The 25,771-nt window shown below is 33.5% G+C and overlaps 1 protein-coding gene across 2 annotated transcripts; it reads right to left on the bottom strand.

The window, feature by feature from the left end:
• Positions 1-15,338: 15,338 nt before the first annotated feature.
• LOC126887926 (piggyBac transposable element-derived protein 4-like) lies at positions 15,339-21,538 on the bottom strand. Of its 2 annotated transcripts, XR_007699293.1 has the most exons (3): positions 20,599-21,538; positions 20,274-20,374; positions 15,339-15,690 (listed from the first exon to the last, which is right to left on the bottom strand). XR_007699293.1 is itself a non-coding variant. In XM_050655850.1 (2 exons), the coding sequence occupies exon 2, from the start codon at positions 19,585-19,587 to the stop codon at positions 18,166-18,168; it is 1,422 nt and encodes a 473-aa protein (XP_050511807.1). In that variant the 5' UTR covers positions 19,588-20,374; positions 20,599-21,532; the 3' UTR covers positions 18,085-18,165. The 2 variants fall into 2 exon arrangements, 1 of the variants encoding a protein (XP_050511807.1); XM_050655850.1 differs by lacking the exon at positions 15,339-15,690 and having other exon boundaries at positions 18,085-20,374; positions 20,599-21,532.
• Between the last annotated feature and the right edge of the window lie 4,233 nt (positions 21,539-25,771).

Below are 25,771 nucleotides of genomic sequence, written 5' to 3'. Positions count from 1 at the left end.
AGTAGCATTTTCCTCCCTTGTTATACAAATAGCTATAGTCTTCTTAAGAGTTATAGGTAAATTTGAATGCAATTTTTAAGCAAGGAGGCGCATGCAATGATGCTTAGCCTTATAGGTTTATTTTACTGTTGTATTAAATCTTGTGGCCACGTTTGTTGGAGTCTTCTGGTTATTGGTCTATTATGGTAGAGATGTTCAACGAGTTCGTTGTCATGGTTTCTTATTCGACTTTCATGGTTGGTCGATGCCAGTTGAATTTCATCTCTTACAAAGGGAATATTCAGATCGTTGTGAATTGTGAGATTACTGACATATCAGGTAATTGATCTAAGGACTTTCGATTGAAATCGCTGTGTGGTTGTGATGTGTGTTAATATATCAAATCCCCAGAGACGGATACCGAACATCAAATTTGGTTTCAATATGATTTTGGATATGAGTAATTTGTTATTTAATGTAAATTTGGATGTCATACCAAGGAGCTAGTACATTTGTCTGAACTTAAAATCCAACTGCCTGCGTTTCATTTGGATGTGCTTATTCCATGTTAGTCTTTGGTCGATATGCAATCCAAGGTATTTCACTTCTGTGCTGACGGGGATGTGTGTATTGTTAAGTGTGAGTGGAGGACAGATTTCCCGGCGGGTGGTAAATATTACTTGTTATGACTTTTTTTCATTGATTTTAATTCTCCATTGATTATACTATTCTGCGAGTAGGTTTAGGTGGATTCTAACTAGTTGATAATACAGCTACATCATCTGCAAAAAATGAAATTGTAGCATTGTGTGTTTCTGGTAAATCCGCTGTGAAAATCAGAAAAAGTAGTGTACCTAAAACGCTGCCTTGTGGGACCCCCGATTAGATGGTACAAATGGTGGATTCAGCGCTATCAGGTCTAACGGAAAAGCTTCTATTGAACAGATATGATCTGGGTATGAGGTAGTAGTTACTCGATAGCGTATTTTTTAATTTAAAGAGGAGTCCAGGGTGTCATACTCTATCGAAAGCCTGGGAAATGTCGAGAAATACGGCGTTGCAATATTTCTTTTCTTCAAAGTTTTTTGCAATTTTATTTAAACTATTCTATGAACTTATTACGTGATATATTAACATGGATAAAATTTATTATTTAATTTTAAAAGGTTTTATTATTGAAGCTTAAAGGACTTTCACAGATGCTCGTTGAAATTACTTATTAAATATTCTGCGTTATTATTTGAATTTCTGAAACTAATAATCCACTTTTAAGCGACCCCAATTTGAAATAGCTTCAATTTTAAACAACCCCAATTCATGAAAATTGATAAAAAATAAAAGGAGGAGACGAAATAGTTTGCCAGCGGTAGTAACTCAATTTAACTTTGCACATTTTTATTACTGGCTTAATAAAAGAAATTCGTTTTATCATAAGAATGATTTACTCAAAATTAACGAGAAAAACTTTGCCTTCATAAAAGAATTTAAAGAAATCATTTTGATTTTCTGTTAAAAATGAAATATTCTCATTATAAACGAGCAATTTTCTTTTATAATCCTATTACTAAGGTTGAATGGATATGTTGTTCTGAAGCTATTTCCTTGTGGCATTTTTATGATTAACTATTTAGTGGGAAATAAGCCACAATTAAATTGAAAAAATAATTTTATTAACGTTTCGAAGCCCAAATCGGGTTTCGTTGTCAAAATACAAAATACTACTAAAATAAACAAAAATGTTGTTCAGAATATATCAGGAATGGATATGTAAAACATAACTTTAAAAATATAGAAAAATACATACAAACTGTAAATATATTATACCTTCTACATTCTATAAAATTTACAATAAACATTTTAGTAACTTAATAAAATGCGCTAGGGAAGAGGCAGAGTAAAACTTATTGAACTAGTTTCTTCTTTTTTTGGTGCCACATTCGGTTTGCCTAACGTTGGAAATAGTTGTTCGAACTTCTTGAGCCATGACATTTTCTTCTTTATCTTGACTGGTTTTTCAACTCGGTGTGAGTCTACGCCGCATCCTCTATAGCTCCATCTTTTACCATCTTGCGCTTCCATTTCCCATTGTTCTTATTCTTCTTCTTCTTCTTCTTCTTCTTCTTCTTCTTCTTCTTCTTCTTCTTCTTCTTCTTCTTCTTCTTTTAATAGGACTATGTCCTGTTTCTTCTGTTACAGTATCTGCTGCGATACGTACCATCGTTTTTGGGTCTACCTATGAGTCGTTTGGTGTTGGGCTTCTGTGTCTTCGCCCATTTCGCCATACGTTCAGGGACCATCCGATCTACGTGGTCTCTCCACATACGTCGTCGTGCTCTTATCCATCTCACTACGTCTTGAACACCTAGCTCTCTCAATGTGTCTTCGTTTCGTATTCTATCTCTGAGTGTGATATCTCTTATGGATCTTATGGTTTTCATCTCTGTTGTTCTCATTATTTGTTTGGTCTTTGTTGTTTCAGCCCTTGTCTCAGCTGCGTATGCCAGTACGGATCTAACACTACCTATCTAATCAGCCCTACACATCCATCCTTGGATATAGGCCTCCTCTTATTTTCTTTTATAAACGTCCATGTCTGAGAGCCATATATTAGAACAGGGAGTATACATTGATTGGAGAATCTTGTTCTTGTCTGGGTCTAACACATATCTTATAAATGCGGACTTTACTTTCGGTGCTCATATATTTATTCCGCCAGATTATATCCCTCAGTACACCAGGTTCTCTCGCTGATTTCATTGCCTGCTCTTTTGTTTCTTGCCACAGATGCCTGTCGCTAGATATTTCCACACCCAAGTATCTACAATCCATTACCTGTTCAATTATATGGTCGTCCACTACTAATTTACATCTAATTGGGTTCTTGGATATTACCATCGATGGGGTTTTCTCTGTGGATAATGTCAGATTATACTTTTCCTTGTATTCCTACACTTGGATCTATCTCAAAGATAAGGTAATCGAGGCTGCAAAAGACTGAGGCAGCGGTTTCCACTGGCCGTAAGCCATGGATATCCTATAATACGTGGACTGTGATTCAACGCAGAAAAGAACATAAAACTAGATACGGAACAAACGATGAATACAGAGCGTTATCGAGAGAAATCAAAAAACAGTGCCGCAAAGATAAAGCTGATTACATCTCTAAAATATGCAAAGAGCTAGAGGAACATGGCTGTCGAAATGAACCGAGGGACTTATTCCAGAAGATCAAACTCCTTACCAGAGAATTTATACCTCAAACGTGGTCTGTAATAGATAAGAATGGTAATTTAAAGACCGATACTGATGAAATATTGGAACATGGCGAAACTACTGTGTCGAGCTGTATAAAAATAACGAGGTATCAGCAGAAAATCAGTGGCCTTCTGACTACCCTAGAGAACCTACTGTCTTACTCACTGAAGTCAAAGATGCTAATAAATCACTAAAGAGAAATAAATCCCCAGGCATTGATTCAATACCATGTGAAATACTACAGTTACTACTAAGTGACAAATGATTACATATCATCCATTCTATCTGTGTCGCTGTTTGGAATTAAGGAAAATGGTCATCTGATTGGTGTACCTCAATTTATATCCCACTACACAAAAAAGGAACTACTACCAGATGTGAAAACTACCGCACACTGTCACTAATAACACATGCTAGTAAAATCTTGTTGCATATTCTCAAAAACAGATTAAAAACCTATCTACATTACCAAATACCTCAGGAACAAGCGGGGTTTGTAAAGGGTAAAGGTACAAGGGAACAAATCCTGAACCTGAGACAACTCATTGAAAAGTGTAGAGAATTTCAAGTACCTATGATTATATGCTTCGTTGACTACCAAAAAGTATTTGATTGTCTAAGCTGGATAAATCTGTGGTCAATTTTAATAGAAATGGGCGCACCAATGCACCTGGTGACACTTATTAAAAATCTGTACCAGTCTAATATAGCGATAGTACGACTAGATCAGAAGTTCTCAAACCAATTCAAGACCGAGAGAGGTCTTGAAGGTCTTCTTGAGAGAAGGATGCGTGTTGTCACCTGACTTATTTAACATTTATGGTGAACATGTTATGAGGATGGTTTTAGAAGGATGGGCCGGTAAAGTAACAGTAGCTGGTAGAAAAATCTCCAATTTAAGATTTGCTGATGACACTACACTTATAGCAGCAAATGAGCAAGAAATGGTTGATCTTCTGCGAAGAGTTGAATACGAAAGCAATAAAGTTGTTCTGAAAATCAATAAAGCTAAGACAAAAATAATGGTGGTCGACAGATTCGACATTGTTCTACTGACTAACATGTTACAGGAATACCAGATAGTAAACACCTTTGTCTGTATCTAGTATAATTAACGATGGTAACTGTGAAGCAGAAGTTCGGAGACGTATTGGTATGGCAAAAAATGCGATGAGTCGCCTAACTAAAGTTTGGAAAGATAGATCAATCTCTCAAAATATCAAGACGAGACTGGTGAATGCCCTTGTATTCTCAATATTTCTATACGACGCAGAGACTTGGACTCTTCGCGCATGTGAGCTCCAAAAAATTGATGCTTTTGAGATGTGGTGCTAGAGAAGAATGCTACGCATACGTTGGATAGCTCATAGGACAAAAGTTTCCATTCTAAACCAACTCAATATTAAAAAAAGGCTGTTCACAATATGTCTGCAACGAATTCTGCAATTCTTTGGTCACGTGGTTCGCAGAGGTGACGACAGTTTAGAGAGATTAATTGTTTCTGAAAACGTTCCGGGGAGAAGATCAAGAGGACGATCACCAACTAGATGGTCTGACCAAATAAAGCATTCAGCTGGAAACTCATTCTGCGAAGCTCTTAGAGCAGCTGAAGATAGAGACCAATGGAGAAACATTGTTAGGAATATTGGAAGAAATCATGATCCTCAGTAATGGGGAAACGACAGGAGAGAGAGACAGAGAGAGAGAGAGAGAGAGAGAGAGAGAGAGAGAGAGAGAGATACTTTCGGCGGTTATTTAAAATTTTTGTAGTAGGCGTTGTAAGTCATTGTTGTACTCCAATATTAGATAAATGGGCTTCAACATCATCCTTCCATCTTTTTCTGGGAAGGTTTACTGATCTTCTACCGTCTGATCTCTCAAAACACTGTCTAACACTCTGTCTTCCCCTGATCTTACCACATGACCTACCCATCTTATTCGGTTAGCTTTTATATGTTTGACAATGTTTTCAGTACCGTACAGAATCACCAAATCATCATTGCAGCTTCTTTTCCACTCTCATGTCAATTCATCTCTTTGAGGCCCAAATATCATTCTGAGAACCTTTTTTTCAAATACCAGCAGCTATGTTTCACTTCCATATGTAACAACTGAGGGAATAATTGATATGTACAATCTTAATTTAGATTATATTTTTAGCAGCCTAAATCTTAATACTGATGATACTGACTATAATGCTCTATTCCCCGCAGCTCTCATCGCTGAAACCTCTTTGAGCCATGACATCTGTATAGTTAGTCAAAGCACAGAACAAACACAAGAGATTAAAAGCCGTCTAGAAATAGCATGGGCAAAATTTGTGAAAATGAAATATCGATTATGTAGTAGAGACCAGAAGGTCTTCATCTAATAATTCATCTAAGGATGTGGTTGTTGCGTTGCTACCTTTTTACAATTTTGCTCTAGGGATCTGTGGCCTGGACATTGAAGCATGAGATATTAAGAAATTGGAAGCTTTTAAGCGTTGGTGTAATCGAAGAATGCTACTAATATCATGGGCAGACAAAACTAGGAGTATTGATGTCCTTGATAGGGTTAACACATAGGAAGAATGGAAGACAACTGTTGCAAGAAGCGAGTTCTCTAATGGTGACCATGGACAACCAAAAGAAGAAGAGACAGACCTCAAACAAGATGGAGTAATGCCATCTAACGAATGGCTGACCCGAATGGATGCAAAAGCAGCAAACAGAAATGAATGGACACACCTAAGGGAGGCCTTATCATCTGACGATTGATGGAATAGCTGTTGATGATAGGGTTAATAAGAGGGAAGAAGTTATAAAAACAATTAAGAGGCGGAAGCTTAAATATTTCGGTCATATAGTAAAAGGTCCTCGTTATAGTCTTCTGCGTTTGATTATAGAGAGCAACATATAAGGTAAATAGATGTAGGAAGAAAAAGAAACCTCCTGGTTACGAAATTAAAGGAAGTGGTTCAGTCTGAGCTCTAACCAACTATTTAGAGCTGCTGTAAGTAAAATAAGAGTCGCCATGTTGATATCCAACCTTGGATATCAACAGATGGAACCTTAGGAACCTTAGAAGATGGAACCTTAAGAAAAATATTATAACTTTCTTATTTTTATTGTGTTGATTATTTCTTATTCTGTGCCCATTTCTCGAAATACTTCCGTTTTAATTTTCTTTTGTGTCCATGCTGTTCTAAGTGTCCTTCTGTAACACCGCATTTTAAAGGACTGTAGCTAGAGATGCGTCAAGTCAAACTAGTTTGATTTAAGTCAACCAAGCTTTTTTGTAAAAAATGTTGACTTGACTTGATTTCCATATCTTTAGGTTTGACTTGAAATCAAACTTCTTCAATATATAGTTCATATTATATCAATATACAGTTCATATAGAATTATAGTTCATATTTAGAAGTATACGCTTGGCTTATTTGTTACGTTCATTTTGAAGTGTTGTGCTTTGTGCGATAATGTGTGAACGTGATTTCGTACTGATTTATTTGATGTTACGGCAAGCGATTCCAAAACAATGAAAATTGCCATGTCCACATTATGTAAAAATAAAGAACAGCTTTATAAAATGACAAATAGTGGAACCAAGAATTATTTGTTGTGATCTAAGTGATCTAAAGCAACACTCAAATAAACATAAGAAGTGATCATTGACTGAGTTTAAGGAACACAATGATCACCGATAAAACGAAACTTGCCAGCAAGCAATTTTACGCGGAAATGAATCATTTTCTTTAATTTACGACTCTATTTTAACCTGAATCGCATCCCGTGTCATGTTATTTTTATATGGGACTCATTGTATTTTTAATTTTGTTATCTTAATTGTCATATTAATTACATTTCTATCTCGAAAAAAAGTATATCTAATAAATAAATTTTTAAAACTCTTTCAGACTAGTTTGACAAACAATTTGAATTTTCAAACTTGTAACCATTGACCAGTTTGACTTGACGTAAATTATTTGTCAGAAGGTTTGAGTTGAGTTTGACTTGAAATTAAGTTAAACACAATTTCAAACTCCACTTAAAAGTCAATTTCAAACATTTAAGTCAAACTTGTGCAACTCTAACTGTAGCCTATTTATGCATTCATGCTTCAGTGTAACTTATTTACAGGAGTGTTTGTGTACAGAAAAATACCTACGGCTGCAGGAATTTTTCTGCAGCCGTCCCGAAAATAAAACTTTCGGTATGATTTATTAAATCAAAAGTACCATTTTACACTACTCGTACCGAAAGTAGGTACTTTCGGGACTAATTTTTTCAGTTTCGGGACGATTTTTTTAACTTCGGGACGATTTTTTTTACTTTCGGGACGATTTTGGATAGCTAGGTAATGGCTTTGACAATAACATCAACTTTGTATTTTATTTTGACAACGTTTGTCATTTCAGATTCGTGTGTGTTTCCGCTCAGTATTTCGTTTTTCAATTCCAAGAAATGGAAATCAGCAGTGAAAGTGAAGCCGAAATGATTCCAGATGAGATTAGGGAAACTAAATATCAATGTAAATAATTGTTATAATTGTGTTATTAATATTCATAAGTAGATTTTTCTAATGTTGATTTCACGAGAGTAACTTTAAAGTGTTTAATAAAAGTTCATAAGTAAATTTTATCCATATATTCTTTTTAACATAAAAACGGCTGCAGAAAAAATATTGTACGTAACACGATGCAACAGTGATTTTACGAGACTCGCAGGATTCCAGGACTCGCCTACTAGACCAGGACTAAACTGTAAAAAACGTGTATTTTTGGATGTGAGAGGTGACATTCGGATTTTTGCAGATAAAGTTAGGTGACACTTTCAGTAATAATAATTGACTTATGCTCCTTCTCAAATATGCCCGGAACATTAATAAAAAATTAAAATATTTAAAAATTTCGAAAAACATCGATTTTTTTCTGCTTTCTTTGCTTATAAGTTTAAAACGGTTCGTTTTGGAACAAAGTCGTAGAGAAATAAAATAAAGATAATTGAATTTTTCATGACATACAACTGGTCAAAAATGTCTTAAGGTATTACCTTTTCTGCAATATAGCAATAAATACAAAATAAGGAGGAAAATACACCTGTTGTTATTCAATGTTTCTTAACCACTTTGGTGGCACTTAGAACCTTAGTAATTCGCTTAAAAAATTATTATAACTTACTTAAATGGTCCACCAAATTTCATTAAAATTGACCTAATAGATTTTGCATAATAAATTTGCAATATAAATGTTTTTAAAAAAGTTCAAATTTTTAAATCTTTCTGAACAAAAAGTAGACCATTTAGAGGTTGGCTAATTTTTTTACATATAAAGAGGTGCTCTACCTATCTAATACACTTTACAGAATTAAAATCGGATTATTTAAGGGGCCTCAGCAATGCTTTAAATTTATAAATATTTTTTTGGCTAATAAAAAAATAGCTTTGTTTAATAATAAAAAAATTAATTTTTAGCAATGCAAATAATTAAAACCGGTTTAATTTGACTTAAACTTGCAAATGCTGTTAGCAGAATTGCTATTTTATTTTTTAATCAAAAGTTATTCTCGTTAAAAAATTGCAATTTTTCGATTTTTTGAATGCTCCACCGCGTTTATCTCGAAAACTATGCATCATACGAAAAAACATGTAAGAACATTTTTTGCTTAGAATTACCCAAGAAATACAAAAAAATATTTTATTTTGCGAAAAATCGATGTTATGTAATTCCTCAAGTTCTTTGTTTATAACAATTTTATCGACATCCGGATCAACTGTTACCCAAAAAATTCGTGTTCTACGGGTCAAAATACATAAAAAAACTTGGGTAAGTCCATCTAAATAAAGGAGCCCGTAGCACCCCCTCCTGGACATAGCACTAATTTGTTTATAGGCCAAAAAATTGTTTATAACTTTAAACCACTGCTGAGGCTGCTTAAATAATCCGATTTCAATTATGTAAAGTGCATTAGATAAGTGGAGTGCTTCTTTATATGTAAAAATATTGACAAATCTTTGTATGTTCTAGTTTTTGTTGTGCAAGATTTTAAACAATTTTAATTTTTTTAAAAAAGTTTAGATTGCAAAATTATTATGCAAAATCTAGTAAGTCAATTTTAATGAAATTTGGTAGACGGTTTTAGCACATTACAAAAATTTTCTAAGCGAATTAGGAAGGTTCCATGTGTAACCTAAGTGATAAAAAAATATTGAATAAGGGCAGGCTTGTTTGGCCCCCTTATTTTATATTTATTGCTATTTTGCAGCAAGGGTGTTAAATTAAGACATTTTTAACCAATCGTATCTGATAGAAAATTTAATTATCTTTGTTTTGTTCCTATACGACTTTTTCCAAAATGAATCGTTCTAAAGTTTTGTATAAGCAAAGAAAGTAGAAAAAAAAACGAAATTTTTTGAAATTTTTAAATATTTATTTTTTTTTATTAATGTTCCGGGCATATTTGAGAAGGCATATATTATTATTAACGAAGTTATCACCTAACTTTATCCGCAAAAATCCGAATGCCACCTCTCACATCCACCTAAAAACAGATCCTTCCTAGTCTATACGGCTCGTCCTGGAAAATTCCTACTCGTCTCGTAAAATATCACTTTCGGAACTTGTTACGTAAATTACTATTACTAATAGTTGGGTAAAATAATAAACGATTACGAACTTTACTATTTACAAACAACATTTGTTGTTTATATCGAGATATCAGAGGAAAAGCTAAGGACTTTAACAAAAACATTTCAGATTTTCGTAACAATGCAGCTCCTATTACACAGAGACGACAGACAGGACAAGTATGTGAGTGTACACAGATAATCCGAATCTGTAGCTATTACTGAAATAACTAGGGCTGCATGTTTATTTCCTCCGCACTCTAGGTTAATTAGGTTTCTAGAGATGTAACCTATATATTATAGCATGAAGATAACTGCTTCGACGAACACTCGGGTTATTAATTTAAGGAGGAACTCTCCCAACACTTTGAAATTGGTTACATTGTCGTGATATACAGGGTGAGGCAGATAAAGGGCCTATTAGAAATATCTCGAGAACTAAAGGTAAGACAATCATGAAAATGGGAATACAGGGGTTTTTAGGTTTGAACTATTTAATGAAAATATTTTGGTCTCTTTGCTACTTCCGGTTATACCGGAAGTTGATTGTCACTTCATTTTTTTTTAAATGGAACACCCTGTATATTTTTACATTTGTGGATTCTGCTCGATGTCTTCTGTCTTAAAATGTGAGGTTTTGTAATATTATACATGGTAGTTTAAAAGATAATTACGGTTTTTTATTATTTTTGTAGCAAACTTACACCCTGTAGAATTGTACTGATTTGATATCAAAAACTCCATTCATGTTCATGTGATTTTTAATATAGTCTATTATTAGGGGAGTGCATATAGATTTTCACTTCGGAAAAAATCAAACAAGATAGAACTTTTTGTAATTTCATTAAGAAGTGTTTAATAAACAACATATCAAAAAGTTCTACTCGAGAAGTGGGTGCTTCATTTTTTATTAAACAAAGGAACTAAGAAGTTTGATGTTTTTTTTTAAATAACTCCGAAAATATAAATTTTAGAACAAAACTGACTTGACCATTGAAAAATTCAGAAAATTTTACAAAAAAAAACCTTATATAAAGAATTTTCTAAAATGAAATCTGTATCTTCTATAATTTTTTATTTATAACGCTAAAGTCACCCTTCTCACAAACATTGGCGCACTGTAAACTAGCGTACGGTGAAGTGCACGGTTTACAAATTGAACCTAAAAGAATAATAATTAAGCTATCTTATGGCTATAATAAAAAGAAATAAAATGTATGGACATAAGTACGGTGGGGGCGGAAAATGAGCCTTACATGAATTTTGTTTTAAAATGATTTAAAAATGTGTAACTAATACAATTTTTCTTATAAAACCCTAAATTTTGCACAACTTACCTTTCAAGCATCGTACCAAATGATGTTTCATTCAAAAAATCTCAAAAATTTAATTCAAATGATATGACGTCTTAAAAAATGTAATTTTTGAAATCTTCGTAGTTTTATAGAATTACCACCACTTTAAGACGGCATTACTCAAGTTTGAACAGATCTATTACAGTTTTATAAGTGCTTTTTTAAAGCTTAGGATGGAATCTTTAAAATTCACTAAATTATTTTACTTTAGAAATGAAATAGACTATTTCTTTTTGAGAAAATTAAGAAAGATAACAAAAATGTAATACACAAACCGAAAATTACCAGCTAAAAAAATGTTTATATAAAGTGATCAAAATTTTTTTCTGTAAAACTTACCTAAAATACACTTAATAATAAACTTCAACAATAATAAATGTTCAGCAAAAAAATTTTTTTTAGCTCTTATACAGTATGTCTGCGTAACTTGGAACCTATTGATAACTTTTTTATTATCAGTTTTACGAAAAAAAGTTATTCTTTATAAAATACTCTGCATCATATATAATCTAAGATGCAATCAAATATCAAATTTAATGATTTTTATACGAGGTATGTCAAAAAATATGAATTTCACTCAAGAGTAAAGTATCGTTAAATTTCACAATATCGAAAATTGTTATTAAGAAAAGTTGTTTGCAATTAAAAAATTTGTTTTAGTGTTCAATTACATCCTTCTAATTAAAATATTGTGAATAATAAAGGCACTTAACTCTTAAGAAAAATTCATATTTTTTACATACCTCGTATAAAATTAAAAAAGTTTAATATCCGATGGTTGTTTCTTAGATTTTAGACCAGGGGGAGCATTTTATGAAGAATATTTTTTTTTTCGTGAAAGTGATAATAAAATAGTTATCATAATTATAATAAAATGATGATGAGTATCCGTAATTTGAGAAAATATTGAAAAATAATTTTTGATTTGAATGATGTAATTGTATATTTAAACATAGTTTTTAATTTCAAACAACTTTTCATAATAGCATTTTTTGATATTCTGAAATATAAAGGTACTTTACTCTTTACGAAATTCATATTTTTGACATAACTCGTATAAAATTGATAAAATCTGATATCTGATGGTTGAGTTTTAGATTTTTGACTATCCAGAGCATTTTATGAAGAATAAATTTTTTCGTAAAATTGATAATAAAAAAGTTTTCCATGTGGTTCCTAGCTACGCAGACATACTGTATAAGAGCTTCTGTATAAGAATTTTCAAATTGCAATGCCATATTCGGATTCAGTATATTCAAAAACAAAATAGAAACATATTTGAGATCAAAGTAAAATGATGAATTTAACGATATTTTTAAAATTATTAATACAAAACAATTGTTATTGTTTAAACAATTAATAAACAATTAGCGGCCAAATCCGCGAGTAGAACTTTTTACTTTAACATGTATATAAACTAAAAAAAAAGTTTTAGAAAAATATAAGCTTGTTTGAATTTTTCCGAAACAATGCATATTTTCGTTCTAATTGCACTCCCCTATATTATTAAAAATTAATAATATAGCGAAATGTTTAATTTTAGTATACAGGGTTGGTCGAAACTCGGAATGAGTATTTTCTGAGTTTTCTTAAACGGAACACCCTGTATTTTTGTATTGTAATGAAATGATATTTTATAGTACTTTTTTATTTCTTAAGCATTATCTACACCTAACTGCTTTAATTTGTAAGTTATTCGTAGATCTTTAAGCAAAACATTAATTGCAATAGCAACAAAAATTACGTTAAATTTTATTAGGTTTACCGTGAAAATATTCAGTCATAAATAATTTTTCACATATTAATCTGGACTGACCGTTAAGATTAGTTAAGATTGTTGGTGTGTTTAATATTTAAAAAACATACAATATTCTATCTAGTTGGCTATGACTTTGACACTAAATATGCTTAAACATTTGCTTTGCTTAAACATTCTACTATTTTAAAGTTCCAGTTGCTTTTTTTTTAATGAGTAAATTTTTCTAATGAGGAACTGATTCAGATGTTTTTTTGTTCTAGGAGAGTATAACAAATAAAAATGTGCTACTAGCAATAAGAATTTATCATCAGCAATTCCATGATAGATGACAACAAAAACTTTTCAAAATTTACTAGAGCGGATTTAACGAACTGGACATTTAGATTACGAGAAATCTGATCGAACAAAAACTATTGTAAATCATTAAAATGAATTAAATGTTAGAGTCACTGAGAATCTGCATATTAGTATGAACGTTCTCGTAATCTAAGTGTCTAGTACGTCGAAACTATTTTAGTAAACTTTGAAAAGTTTCTCTTCTTGGTTGTCGTCTATCAGGGAGTTGCAGATGATAAATTCTTATTGCTAGTAGTACATTTTTGTTATACTCTCCTAGAACAAAAACTTTACTAATCAGTTCTCCATTAAAAAAATTTATATTAGTAATGGTAACAAAACCACTGGAATTATAAAAATAATATAATGTCTAATGTTTAATCAAGTTTAGTGTCAAAGCCATAGCCAACTAACTAGAATGTGGTTTGTTTTTATTAATATTTTATGCACCAACAATCTTAACAACGTAGTCATTTTGGTATCTCATCCAATATAATTAAATTAAGAATCATTCTAGATTAGCATATATTTCTTTTCAAAAAATTATTTATGACTGAATATTTTCACGGCAAACCTAATAAAATTTCACGTAATTTTTGTTGTAATTAATGTTTGGCTTAAAGAAATAGGAATAACTTACAAATTAAAGCAGTTAAGTATAGGGAATGCTTAAGAAATAAAAAAGTACTATAAAATATCATTTCATTACAATGTATTAAAATACAGGGTGTTCCATTTAAGAAAACTCAGAAAATACTCATTCCGAGTTTCGACCAACCCTCTATACTAAAATTAAACATTTCGCTATATTAATAATTTTTAATAATAATAGACTATATTAAAAATTACTTGAACAAAAATGGAGTTTTTTGTATCAAATCAGTACAATTCTACAGGGTGTAAAGTTTGCTACATAATTTATAAAAACCGTAATTATCTTTTAAACTACCCTGTATAATATTACAAAACCTCATATTTTAAGAAGGAAAACATCGAGCAGAATACAAAAATGTAAAAATATATAGGGTGTCTCATTTAAAAAATCGAAATTACAATCAACTTCCAGTATAACCTGAAGTAGCAAAGAGACCAAAATATTTTCATTAAATAGTTCATACCTCAAAACCCCTGTATTCCAATTTTTATGATTCTATTACCTTTAGCCCTCGAGATATTTCTAATGAGCCTTTTATCTGCCTCACCCTATATACGAGATTTTAAAACTTTGCAGTTTCGTAAAAAAATAATTACTTATTGACAACATCGATATGTTGGTAACAATTTTCAATATTCTTCTTTATGTGCCTTCTCTATGAAGGTCGGCAATCATAACACCTATATCAGACTTATCTACTACCGGTTAACGACTAAGATGAATCTTAGTATACACAACTTACTTCAAAGTAGCAATGTCATATAACAAATAGTGTCTTATTGATTGATACAGCAATATTTATCCGATGGTATAGCTTATAGCTTAGACATATTTTTATCTACTCTATGTCATATTATGTATAAGTTTTTAGTTTGAGAAAACTGTCATTATAGATAGCAGTGCGTGAAGGGTTTAAAGTGTGCGTGAAGTAACAATGTATTTTAAATGGGATTTACTTTTTCGCACACTTTCAATGGGTTTTTTGGCACACTTTCATATAATCAAATATTCTTAACTTCGCGTTGTCATGGTGATGACAATATGAGCAATGACTTACAACAAAATTTTTGACTGTTTTGTGGTTTGAAAGTAGTTTGGATTTTTAAATGTCAAAGTTCTAACAATAGTAGAATAGAAATGAATTCCAGTGACAAAACGTTACAGTTTTTTTATTTGTTTATCGTAGATAAAATATTGTATGAAACTGCGTGAAGTACTTTTTGCGAACTTACGCGATGTATAGCACTCGCTCCGTTGTCGCTCGTGCTCTAAAAATCGCGTGCGTTCGCAAAAAGCATACTTCACGAACTGTTTCATAAATAACTATTATAAGCGTCATTATGGGAAACTATCAAAGAACTGTCATAAGGGAAATCAAAGCATAACACAAACATTTATACAAGAATATTTTATTAAACAAATTGGTAGACTTGTCTCTATAACAAGTCCTGAACAATATGGCTGAAGGCCTCAAAAATGACTAAAGGTCCAAACAAAAGTTAAAAGTCTGAAGGTTCAAAGGTAAAAAAGTTGCTGAATATCTTAATATTAAAGAAAAATATCCTTATTAAATACTTAATTTATTTGCCAAATGTTGTTTTTGATGTAAGGCTGCTAGATGAAAAGTTGTCCATTTTGGTGGTGTCATTTGTCAGGCATCGGGTCTCCTAATTATCCATTAGATGGTGAGCCTGGTGGTGGATTAATTACCAGTCCATTTTTCTTACGGTACAAAACCCAAGATTCTAAAACAGAACAATATTAATAAATTTTCGCCATATAAGTGATTTTATATCTATTAAAAAACCTAAATCTCAGAGAATAAGGAACTTTTCATAGAAACAAGTTTATTAAAGATAAAAATAATGCAAAATAGATTTTAGAATTAAACTAACTTTAGTATGTGTATTAATATTTATAATAATATTGAAAGAGATAAAGCGGATAGACCATTACAGAGTAATGGAGAAATAGATGGAGATGCATGCAGTAGAATTAGGGCTGGATGGATGAAGTGGAAGGAAGCGAGTGATGTGTTGTGTGACAGAAAAGTTCCAATAAAGCTGAAAGGAAAATTCTATAAAACGGCCATAAGACCGGCTATGATGTACGGCACTGAATGTTAAGCAGTGAAAAAGAAAGAGGAACAACGAATGCATGTGGCGGAGATGAGAATGCTTAGATGGATGAGTGGAGTGACAAGAAAGGATAAAATTAAAAATGAGTATATTAGGGGAAGTCTAGGTGTGGCACCAATTGATGCCAAAATGAGAGAGCATAGGTTGAGATTGTTTGGTCATGTTCAACGTCGAGACTTTAATCATCCAATACGAAGAGTAGCTGAAGTGCAGATTCCTGGAAGAAGTAGGAGAGGAAGACCAAAGAAGACGTGGGGGGAGACGATTAGGCAGGACATGTTGGTAAAGAGGATTAATATTGATATGACCCAGGATAGAATTGTGTGGAGAAATGCAATTAGGGAAGCCAACCCCGCATAGGGATAAGGCAAAGAGAATGATGATAAAAGCGGAGAGACCATATTTTAGCACACGAATGGAGACATGCCGTCTGAGAGACTACCGTTTTTTTAAGGAGACAATAACTGCCTAAATCAATTTTTTAAATTTATTTATTAATATAGTACCGTATACATATTATGTTTATTATAAGGTACAGTAAATAAATTTAGAATATATTTAAAAGCGGAAAGATTATTGACGGCAATTATTGATATAAACGCTTAAAATACGTAGCTTTCCATTTTTTGTTAGTCAAATATGTATTTTTAAGGTGATAACGCTAGAAAATAGTTACTACTTAAAACAGAAATTAAGAAAATAACTTAAACTGAAATTATAAACAATGTACTGTACACGCACTTGACGTAAATCGTAATCAATTAAGTCACACGAACAGAGACAGACAGACTAGTAAAAACTGAATTTTTATGATAAATTTGCAAGGAGTGAAATTTTTCTTTCAAGTCAGGTGACGACTAAACAATCAAGAGTATTAGCAATATATGAAGCGTGGTGCCAGTGGGTGTCAGTTTGTCAGACGGCACCTCTCCGTTTAAGGGTTAAATAAATAAATTGTTTTTTAAATGTCACATACATTTCTTAGCTATATTAATTAGATCAGGGGTTCTCAATCTGTGGTACATATACCACTGGTGGTACAAATCATTATTTGGAGTGGTACACAAAACACAAAAACACAGCCAAAATCGAGCATATTTTTGTAGTTAGTTGGATTACCTAGCTCAATAGGTACCTATTTCAGTTAGGTGGTACCAAGAATAATTTTAAATGAATTTTGTGGTACATGACTCAAAAATATTGAAAACAACTGATTAGTTCAATTAAAGCAAACTTTTTTTACTAAATATTGAAAAACTTACTAGTAAAACATGTAGATCTAAAAGATCTGGTTGCTGGTCTGATGGTTAGCTCACGAAAAATAGCCTGTCCTTTTCAAAAGTGAATATCTAAACTTTATTAGTTTCAAGTAGTACAAGAAGTTCAAGAAAAATAAGTGATATATGGATATTAAAATGTCGAGATACCAGGGGTATCGAAAGCTTAGCAGACAAAACAGAATTTAAAAATAGAAGTTGAACGCCAATTATTTTGGTCTTTAGGATAAAAACAAAAAAAAAATTAAAAAAAAAACAAGAAAAGAGAATAATTAATAGAAAATTAGGGAAATGTAAACTAAAGAAGCTGTTACGTTATATAGAAAGAAACACACCCCCCATAATGGGTAGGAAAATTTGAAAAGGTTTTCAATTTTTTTTGAAAATAAATAGAAAAGATACCGGTGGACAAACTGGAGTAAACGAAAGAAAGAGAAGGGTGGATAAAAGAAGTAGCTTTGTTGAGTCGAACTTTAACACGTTAACTGCCGGTCCATTCTGGGTAGGCTTTCACCAGGAGCCGCTTACTGTTTTTGATACAAAGACGTTTATTTATTAGTTTCTGGAAAAGTCCGAATAAAGTAAGTATTTTTAAACTAAATGCACATATATACAAGAGGGGTTGGTGGTGAACGCGCCAGAGCGTCAGTGGCGCTCGACTCTAGTATTTGTATACATACGCCGTTCGACGCGCTGGTGCGTTTTGTAAATAATATTGATAAAAATCAGTAGGAACATTTATTTACTAATACAAAACAAAACAAGAAATACAAAATAACATAAATTATAAGTAAATAAAACAACATTAAACTTTGTGGGATATTTGACAGCAATCCAGACAAAATCCAGGGGTATCGGGACAGGCTTTGCATTCGTAAATTGTATCTTTACGAATATTTTGTTGACTGCAAGTTTTACAGCGTTTTCTCATAACTTTTCCCTTTACATCCTTTACCTCTCGTTTTGTTACTGAATGATCTTTTGGAACAAGTTTGGCTTCAGAATTAATAACTTTTAAAAGGGATCTAACGAGTTGTAAACGAAATTCGTAAAGACCAATCTTTTTTCCAGAGTACTTGTTGTATAGTATGTGGGCATTTATAGCCATCATCTGTATAACATGTATAAATATTTTTGTTGGCCATCGTACAGTTTTTCGTTGACTCGGATAATAGGCAAGCATCTGGTCTTGCCGGTCAATACCAGACATATTTTTATTATATCTGATAATAGGCTCTGGTTTTATTACATGTTGACCTCTTCTTGTTGTAACTTCTTGTAAAGTGTTTTGACATTCTGTTGTTATATAGTAAACGTCCCTTTTATCCTTCCATTTGCCAACTAATACCCCTTTTCGGCAACGGGCAATTGTTGCACCTTTAGCAAGTTTTTCTTGCCTTACTTCTGCCGGATTATTTTTACGGTCAATTCTAAGAGTTCCTGTGCAGTAAGTGGAAAATTCAAGTAAATTTTTAGCTAAATCAAAGCTGTTGTAAAAATTGTCCATGTAAACGCAATGGCCTACATTTAGTTTCCCTTCTAAAAGGTGCAAAACCACTTTATTAACATGTCCTTTTCCACCTGAATCGTCAAACATTCCAGAATAAACTAAAAATTTTAAAATTAGACCATTTGGTTCGGTCAACATATACAACTTAATCCCATATTTATGTTTTTTGTTTTTTAAGTATTGTCTAAAATTAAGTCGTCCTCTGTGTAATACCATTGACTCATCTAAGCTCAAATTACGATCAGGATAATAAACTTCTTCCATTCTCTTATTGAAAAAGTTTATCATCGGTCTAATTTTATAAATTCTGTCTTCAGGTACTTGTTCTCCCTCTTCTGGATTATTATTAAAATGCAAACATCGCATTATGACCATAAATCTGTTCCGGCCCATAAAAGTGGAAAAAATTGCATTAGCAAAAAGAGGATCTTTCTTTTTCCAATAATCCTCAATCCTAGGCAACGAAATATGACCCATGTGTAGAACTAATCCTAAAAAGACTAGCAGTTCTTCGGAAGTCAAAATTTTCCAATCGAAAATCCTAGAATGTGTCGCCCCTGCATTAGATAAGAAAATGTGCTCGGCATACCTGTTTGTCTCATCACATACTTGCTGCAAACATTCATCTGTAAGTAGCATCCGAAAAAAGTCAACTGGATTATTATCGGAAACTTCTACTAGTAACTCTTGGTGTTTTAAAAAAGGAAAATTTTTCATACCATCAAAATTTTCTTTCCATTTATCGCTTTCATCAACATCAACGAGTAGATTAGGCTACAATTAAATAATATGTTTTAATAAAAAGTTAATATTTGCATTTAATTTTGTAACATACCGTATCTTCCGTATCCTCAATAAGTGCTGTAGGTAAAGTATTTTCAATTTCATCCTCAAATTCTGGTAAATATTCACTGTCTGAATCAAGAAAGTCACTAAATTCTTCATCGCTTGTTTCTAATAATCTCAAAAGTTCTTCCTCTGTTAATTTTTTTTTCATATCTAATTTTATTTTTTTATTTGAATTTGAGCCACTTTGTAAAATATCGTCAGTGTTATTCATTTTTGCACTTCCTATGCTTACCCTATGCCATTCAAATATAAAATAACCAAAGGAGATGTAAAAGAACTCAAATAACATTTAGGGGAAACACCGAAATTATCCGGGTATTACCAAGCTTTACGATTAGCGACTCTAGAAAATAGGGGAAATACCGAAATCTGGGAATGTTTAATTTTTACACGGTTAGTAATCCGATAAATTAATAAGCATTTGCAGAATTATATGTGCTATTACTGATATTTACACTTAATACAAAGCCAACAGATATACACATCCTATCGGGACAAAAAGTCGTAAATCGAAAAACCAAGAACAAAATTAGAGAATTGATACCTCTAGTTACCTGCCTTTAAAATATAAAAAGCCCTGTTGTAGCGCCAGTGAAATAATCCAAGATAATAATCGATGAAAGTCTGAACGCGCGAGAGCGTCGTCGGCACCTAGCTAAAGGGTGGAATGCATAAAACGTAGTACCTGCTAATGCTTCAAGTATGTACTACATTTTTGAAGATTTTACTACACTTACACAGCATTAAATGCTTTGTACGTGTAGTAAAATGCTTACAAAGCATTTGTAAGTGTAGTAATTCTTTGTAAGTGTAGTAAAATCTTCAAAAATGTAGTACATACTTGAAGCATTAGCAGGTACTACGTTTTATGCATTCCACCCATTGTCATGTATCGACGCGCCAGCGCGTTATTGGCATTGAACGTGTTAAGCTGTGGATAGCTAAAATGTCCAGAAATCCAGATTTACGCCATACGGCTCACACTCCCACTAAGGGGAAAATTCACTCATCCCAGATACCTACGTATCAAACGGATTGAGCTCTGGTGGGACTCTTTCCGTGTTATCGAGCCCTCGCTGATGTGGTATTTCCTGAAAAAGTCTCATTAAATTATATATACAATATTCGAAAAACCTTTCAATAAGATGAATGGGCCACTACAAAAAATCAGTAAAACTACATTAAATTAAAAATAATAAAATTACAAGAAACAGTAGACACCCAAATATTGGTTCTGAAACTATTTTTTGTTTTGAAACCAAAAATAGTTTAATAAAAGAATTAAAAAACGTATATATCGCACCCTGAGTAATATAAGGGCTCAACTCAAAATTTTTGTTAAGTGTGATTTTAAATGATAAGGGCACAAAATGAAATGCTCTGCCGGTTAGCGCTGACACAGAGAGAAAAAGAACATGGTGAGATTGTGTTTTAACATTTTTTGTATTATATAGAACAATTTTTAGTTGAGCCTTTATATTATGCAAAATGTAATAAATAATTGGGTCCAATTCGTTATAAATCGCTATATTGCATAAACAGTGAAGGGATATTAATAATATAAGGGCTCAAACTTAAATAGTTCCTTATTTCTGTTGTTTTTTTGTACTATATGGGACTAACTCGAAAGTATTTTTTTCCGTTTTAATATTTTAAAATATTTTCCGTATATATTTTAAAACAGTTTTCGTAACAGGTCCATAAATTTTGTCAATATATCCATATTACGAAACTACATAAACTATATATACACTGTGTCCGTAAAGTATGGAACAAATTCTTTTTTAGCTAAACAGAGCATTTTAATAAATAATCCTGAAACACGCCGATTTTTGATTTTAATTTACCGTATTTTAAAATAATATTCTAATATACAGGGTGAATTACTTTCGAGTAATGACGTCACCGTCATTTTTTTTAAATGGAACACCCCCATTTTGTTTCAATTTTCGGATTACTCTAGCTGAGCTGATTCCAAAAATGTATCACATGTTGATTCAAATTGGTACAGGGTGAACAAAAATACAATAGCTTTGTGTGTGTTCATAAAGTAACGCGTTAGTTAAATTAACAATATTATCAAAAATACTTATTGTATTTTTGATATTTTAATTAATTTTTGATTTTAATTAATTTTTGATATTGTTTAATTTAATATTTTAATATAATATCAAAAATTAATTAAAATTTAATATTATGAGTACACACAAAACTATTGTATTTTTGTCCACCCTGTACCAATTTGAATCAACATGTGATACATTTTTGAAATCAGCTCAGCTAGAGTAATCCGAAAATTGAGACAAAATGGGGGTGTGCCATTTAAAAAAAATGACGGTGACGTCATTACTCGAAAGTAATTCACCTTGTATAGTAGAATCTTATTTTAAAATACGGTAAATTAAAATCAAAAATCGACGTGTTTCAGGATTATTTCTTACAATGCTCTGTTTAGCTAAAAAAGAATTTGTTCCATACTTTACGGACACAGTGTATACACATATAGAGTTTTTTACCTCGGAGGTAAATTACACTATGTCATTTCGAGCAACTGCGTTTATCGTGTGTTTGCAGCAAAGTTTAGAGCACTTAGGATGTTAATAAAATAATATAATATCCCATATACCAATATAATAATAAAAATCTGATATATCCCATAATTGGTAGAAATACAATGTAACCATATTTTAATGATGGTATATTCTCAATTTTATTAAATTCTTAATAAGTAAAGTACAAAATTAAATCTCCAAAACGTTTTTTATGACAAAACTTCTACAGGACAAATATATTTGTCAGATCCATTACTAGTCTGACATCCCGAATTTATAGACTTACGCTTACGCTAAGGTGATTCATAACATCGCCCCCTTCTTTCAGGCGGTTCGCCCCGAACAGTATCTGAATGGACCAGGTTGGTGAATTCTGCCCTTCATAAGGACACATTCTCTCCAGGTGGATGATCTTTGGCTTACTTCGTGGCGTCAGTTACACCCTATGTACAAGGCCGTTTATCTTCTTAGTAACCAGGTACGGTCCTTCCCAGGACCGCTGCCACTTGGGACTTAGACCTTTCCTTTTCGTTGGTTGGTAGAGCCAAACTGCGTCACCTTCCTTGAAACTCACAGGAGTAGATTCCTGATCGAACCTTACCTTCATCCGGTCACTGGTGAGTTGTACTGTTCCTGGCGAAATCGTGGACCTTAACCAGTCGATCCTTTAGACTGCTGACATACTCGGGGAGTGTCCCTTGACCCACCTCTCCATTTGGTAGATTACTATCTACGAGATTGATGGGAAGCTTCATCTCTTGACCAGTTAACAGCATTGCTGGAGTGTAACCAATTGCATCATGTTGGTAACTTCGGTTTTCTAGCAGAAACAGAGGAACCAGTTTGTTCCAGTCTCTCTGCTTTTCGTGTACAAACAGGGACAGGTAGATGTTGATGGTCCGGTTATGTCTTTCTACAATGCCGTCGGGTTGAGGATGGAGCGGTGTCGTTCTGGTCTTCTTAATTCCTAGCAAAGCCATCATGGTCTTCCAAACTCCCGATTCGAAGTTGCGCCCCTGGTCAGAATGAAGCAGAAGTGGAACACCATGTCGGAAAACGACATTCTCAAGCAGGGTTTCAACAACGGTGACTGTTTCTTGGTTGGGTAGTGCAACTACTTCAGGTCATTTGGAAAAATAATCCATAGCGACCATCAAATACTTCTTTCTTGAGGTTGTTACTGGAAATGGTCTCAGAATATCTACAGCAACTCGTTCCATGGATTTCCATAAATATATTGTTGGAGTTTCCCCTAAGTCTCGTTTTGGGTCCCTTCCAGGATGCACATAGATCACATCGTTTGCACCATTCTTCCACATCTTGCCGACAATTAACCCAATAATACCTCTCACGGACTCTAGTAAGGCTCCCAGGTTCTATCTGGATTGACTCCTATTGATTCCAAAATGCCCAACGGAGCGACTATCTTGCGACTTGAGTTCTGCGACTATCGAGCGACTTGAGTTCTGCAAGCACGCCCTTAACACATGACCTTGCGAAATCAGCTTTGGGCACAGTTCTTGTTCCATCTGGATTCTCCCATTTACGACTGATGATATCGTCTCGCAGACACAAGCAGTCCCACTGAAGCCAACCGCCCTTCACTGCTTGCCCATATTTTGCAATCTCCTGCCCTGTGGTCTAGCTCCTTTTTCCAGCCACTCCCGGACTATTTTTAGATCTGTATCTTCCTTCTGTTTAACCTGAATGTCTTCTAGAGCTTCTTCGTCACTTCTATTCTCCATGTTTCTTAACTGTAGAATCTGGCCCTGTCATTCTTCTTGGCGCTCGCAGAATCGGCAGTTGCTCACTTTGCATGGTCTTCACCGAGCTATCTGGCCTTCGGGTGTCTTGAAATTGAGGAGCTATTGCAAGGCGGAATGATCGGTTCTTATCAAGAATTTTCTGCCATAGAGGAACGAATGGTAGTGTTCTACTGCTTTGAGGACTGCCAATAATTCCTTTCTCGTGACACAGTAGTTTCTTTCTGCTTTCCCCATAGTTTTAATAAAGTATCCTATGACGTGTTACTCGCCCTTTTGCACTTGGGAAAGCGCTGCCCCGATGCCATTTTGAGAAGCATCTGTATCAAACACGAGAAGACCCTGTTCTTTCGGATATGCCAGGATTGGAGCCATAGTCAATTTATGCTTAAGCGTAGTATAGGCAAGCTGGCACTCTGGTGTCCAGTAAAATGACAGATTTCTCTCAAGCAGATTATGGAGAGGTTTGGCAATCTTTCCAAAATCTTTCACGAAGCGACGATGGTAACTGCAAGGGCAAAGGAAGCTTCGGACATTATGTTTGTTTCTTAGTGTGGGCCATTCCTGTACTGCTCTTTTATTTTTGTCTGATCTGCTGCAATTCCCCAGGATGAAATTACATGTCCAAGGAAACTAACTTTTTCTTGGAAGAGCTCGCACTTCTTGGCATTTACTTGTAAGTGAGCGTTTCCTAGTCTGGTGAAAACTTCTTTCAAATTGACAAGATGTTCGTCGAAATCTTTTTCAATGCTATCGAGGTATACTAGATTGGTTTTCCATGTAAGTCCTCTAAGTACTAGCTCCATTAAACGTTCAATCGTGGCAGATGCGTTACACAATCCGAAAGATAACATTATTCAGTCTTCTGTAGTCGACACAGAACCGCGTGGAGCCATCTTTCTTGGTTACCAACACCATTGGAGAAGACCAGGGGTTACTCTATTCTTCGATGATATTATCCTTTCGCATATCTTCAAGGTTATCAAAAGCTTCTTTTTGTTTGGCAAATGGAAGATGTCTTGGTGCCTGTTTTATGGGGTTGGAGTTGTCAGTGTTTATCCGATGTTGGACTAAGTCAATGCGGCCAGTTATTTCTCCTTTAAAGAAAAAGTGACTTGCGTACTTGATAAACTTTTGTGCTTTTTGGTATTCATCTTCAGATATATTATGGCCCCATGACTTTCTAAGATTTTCCAAAAGTTCAGTGGTGAGTTATTGTGTGCTGCTAACTTTCTTCAATTCTGGTCACTCTTACAACTGACTTGCATATTCCAAGTACTTGACCCTTTTTGAAGGTAATCTTGTTGTCATTTTGGTTGGCCACTCTTACTGGAACGGTCTACTTATCCTCATCTACGAAACATCTGGCCACAATGACGCCCTCATGAATCTGCTCTTCCGGTTCTAATAACATGGCTCCCAAGCCACCAAATGCATAAGATTGTACGACCACGATCTTTTCGCTGTTAGGAGGGATCCTCGTGTCTTCTGCTACTGAAATCTTTAGCCCATTTTGCTGCTTTCTAGAGGAGGACAGTAGTATTTCTTCATTGCTGACGATTTAGGTTCTGTTTCTGACATCTTCGATAAACTCGTGTTCGAACATAATGTCGACTTCTATGATGAACTCATCTACGATGTCGGCTCTTAGGACCACAACTTCTATGTCGACGTGTCCCAGCTCGATTTTTACATATCTCTCCCCATAAATAATGTTGTCGCTTGTCGCTGCCTCTA

This window comes from Diabrotica virgifera, chromosome 7 (genome assembly GCF_917563875.1).
Source record: "Diabrotica virgifera virgifera chromosome 7, PGI_DIABVI_V3a".
Taxonomy (NCBI): Eukaryota; Metazoa; Arthropoda; class Insecta; order Coleoptera; family Chrysomelidae; genus Diabrotica; species Diabrotica virgifera.
This window is presented reverse-complemented; position numbering and strand designations above follow the sequence as displayed.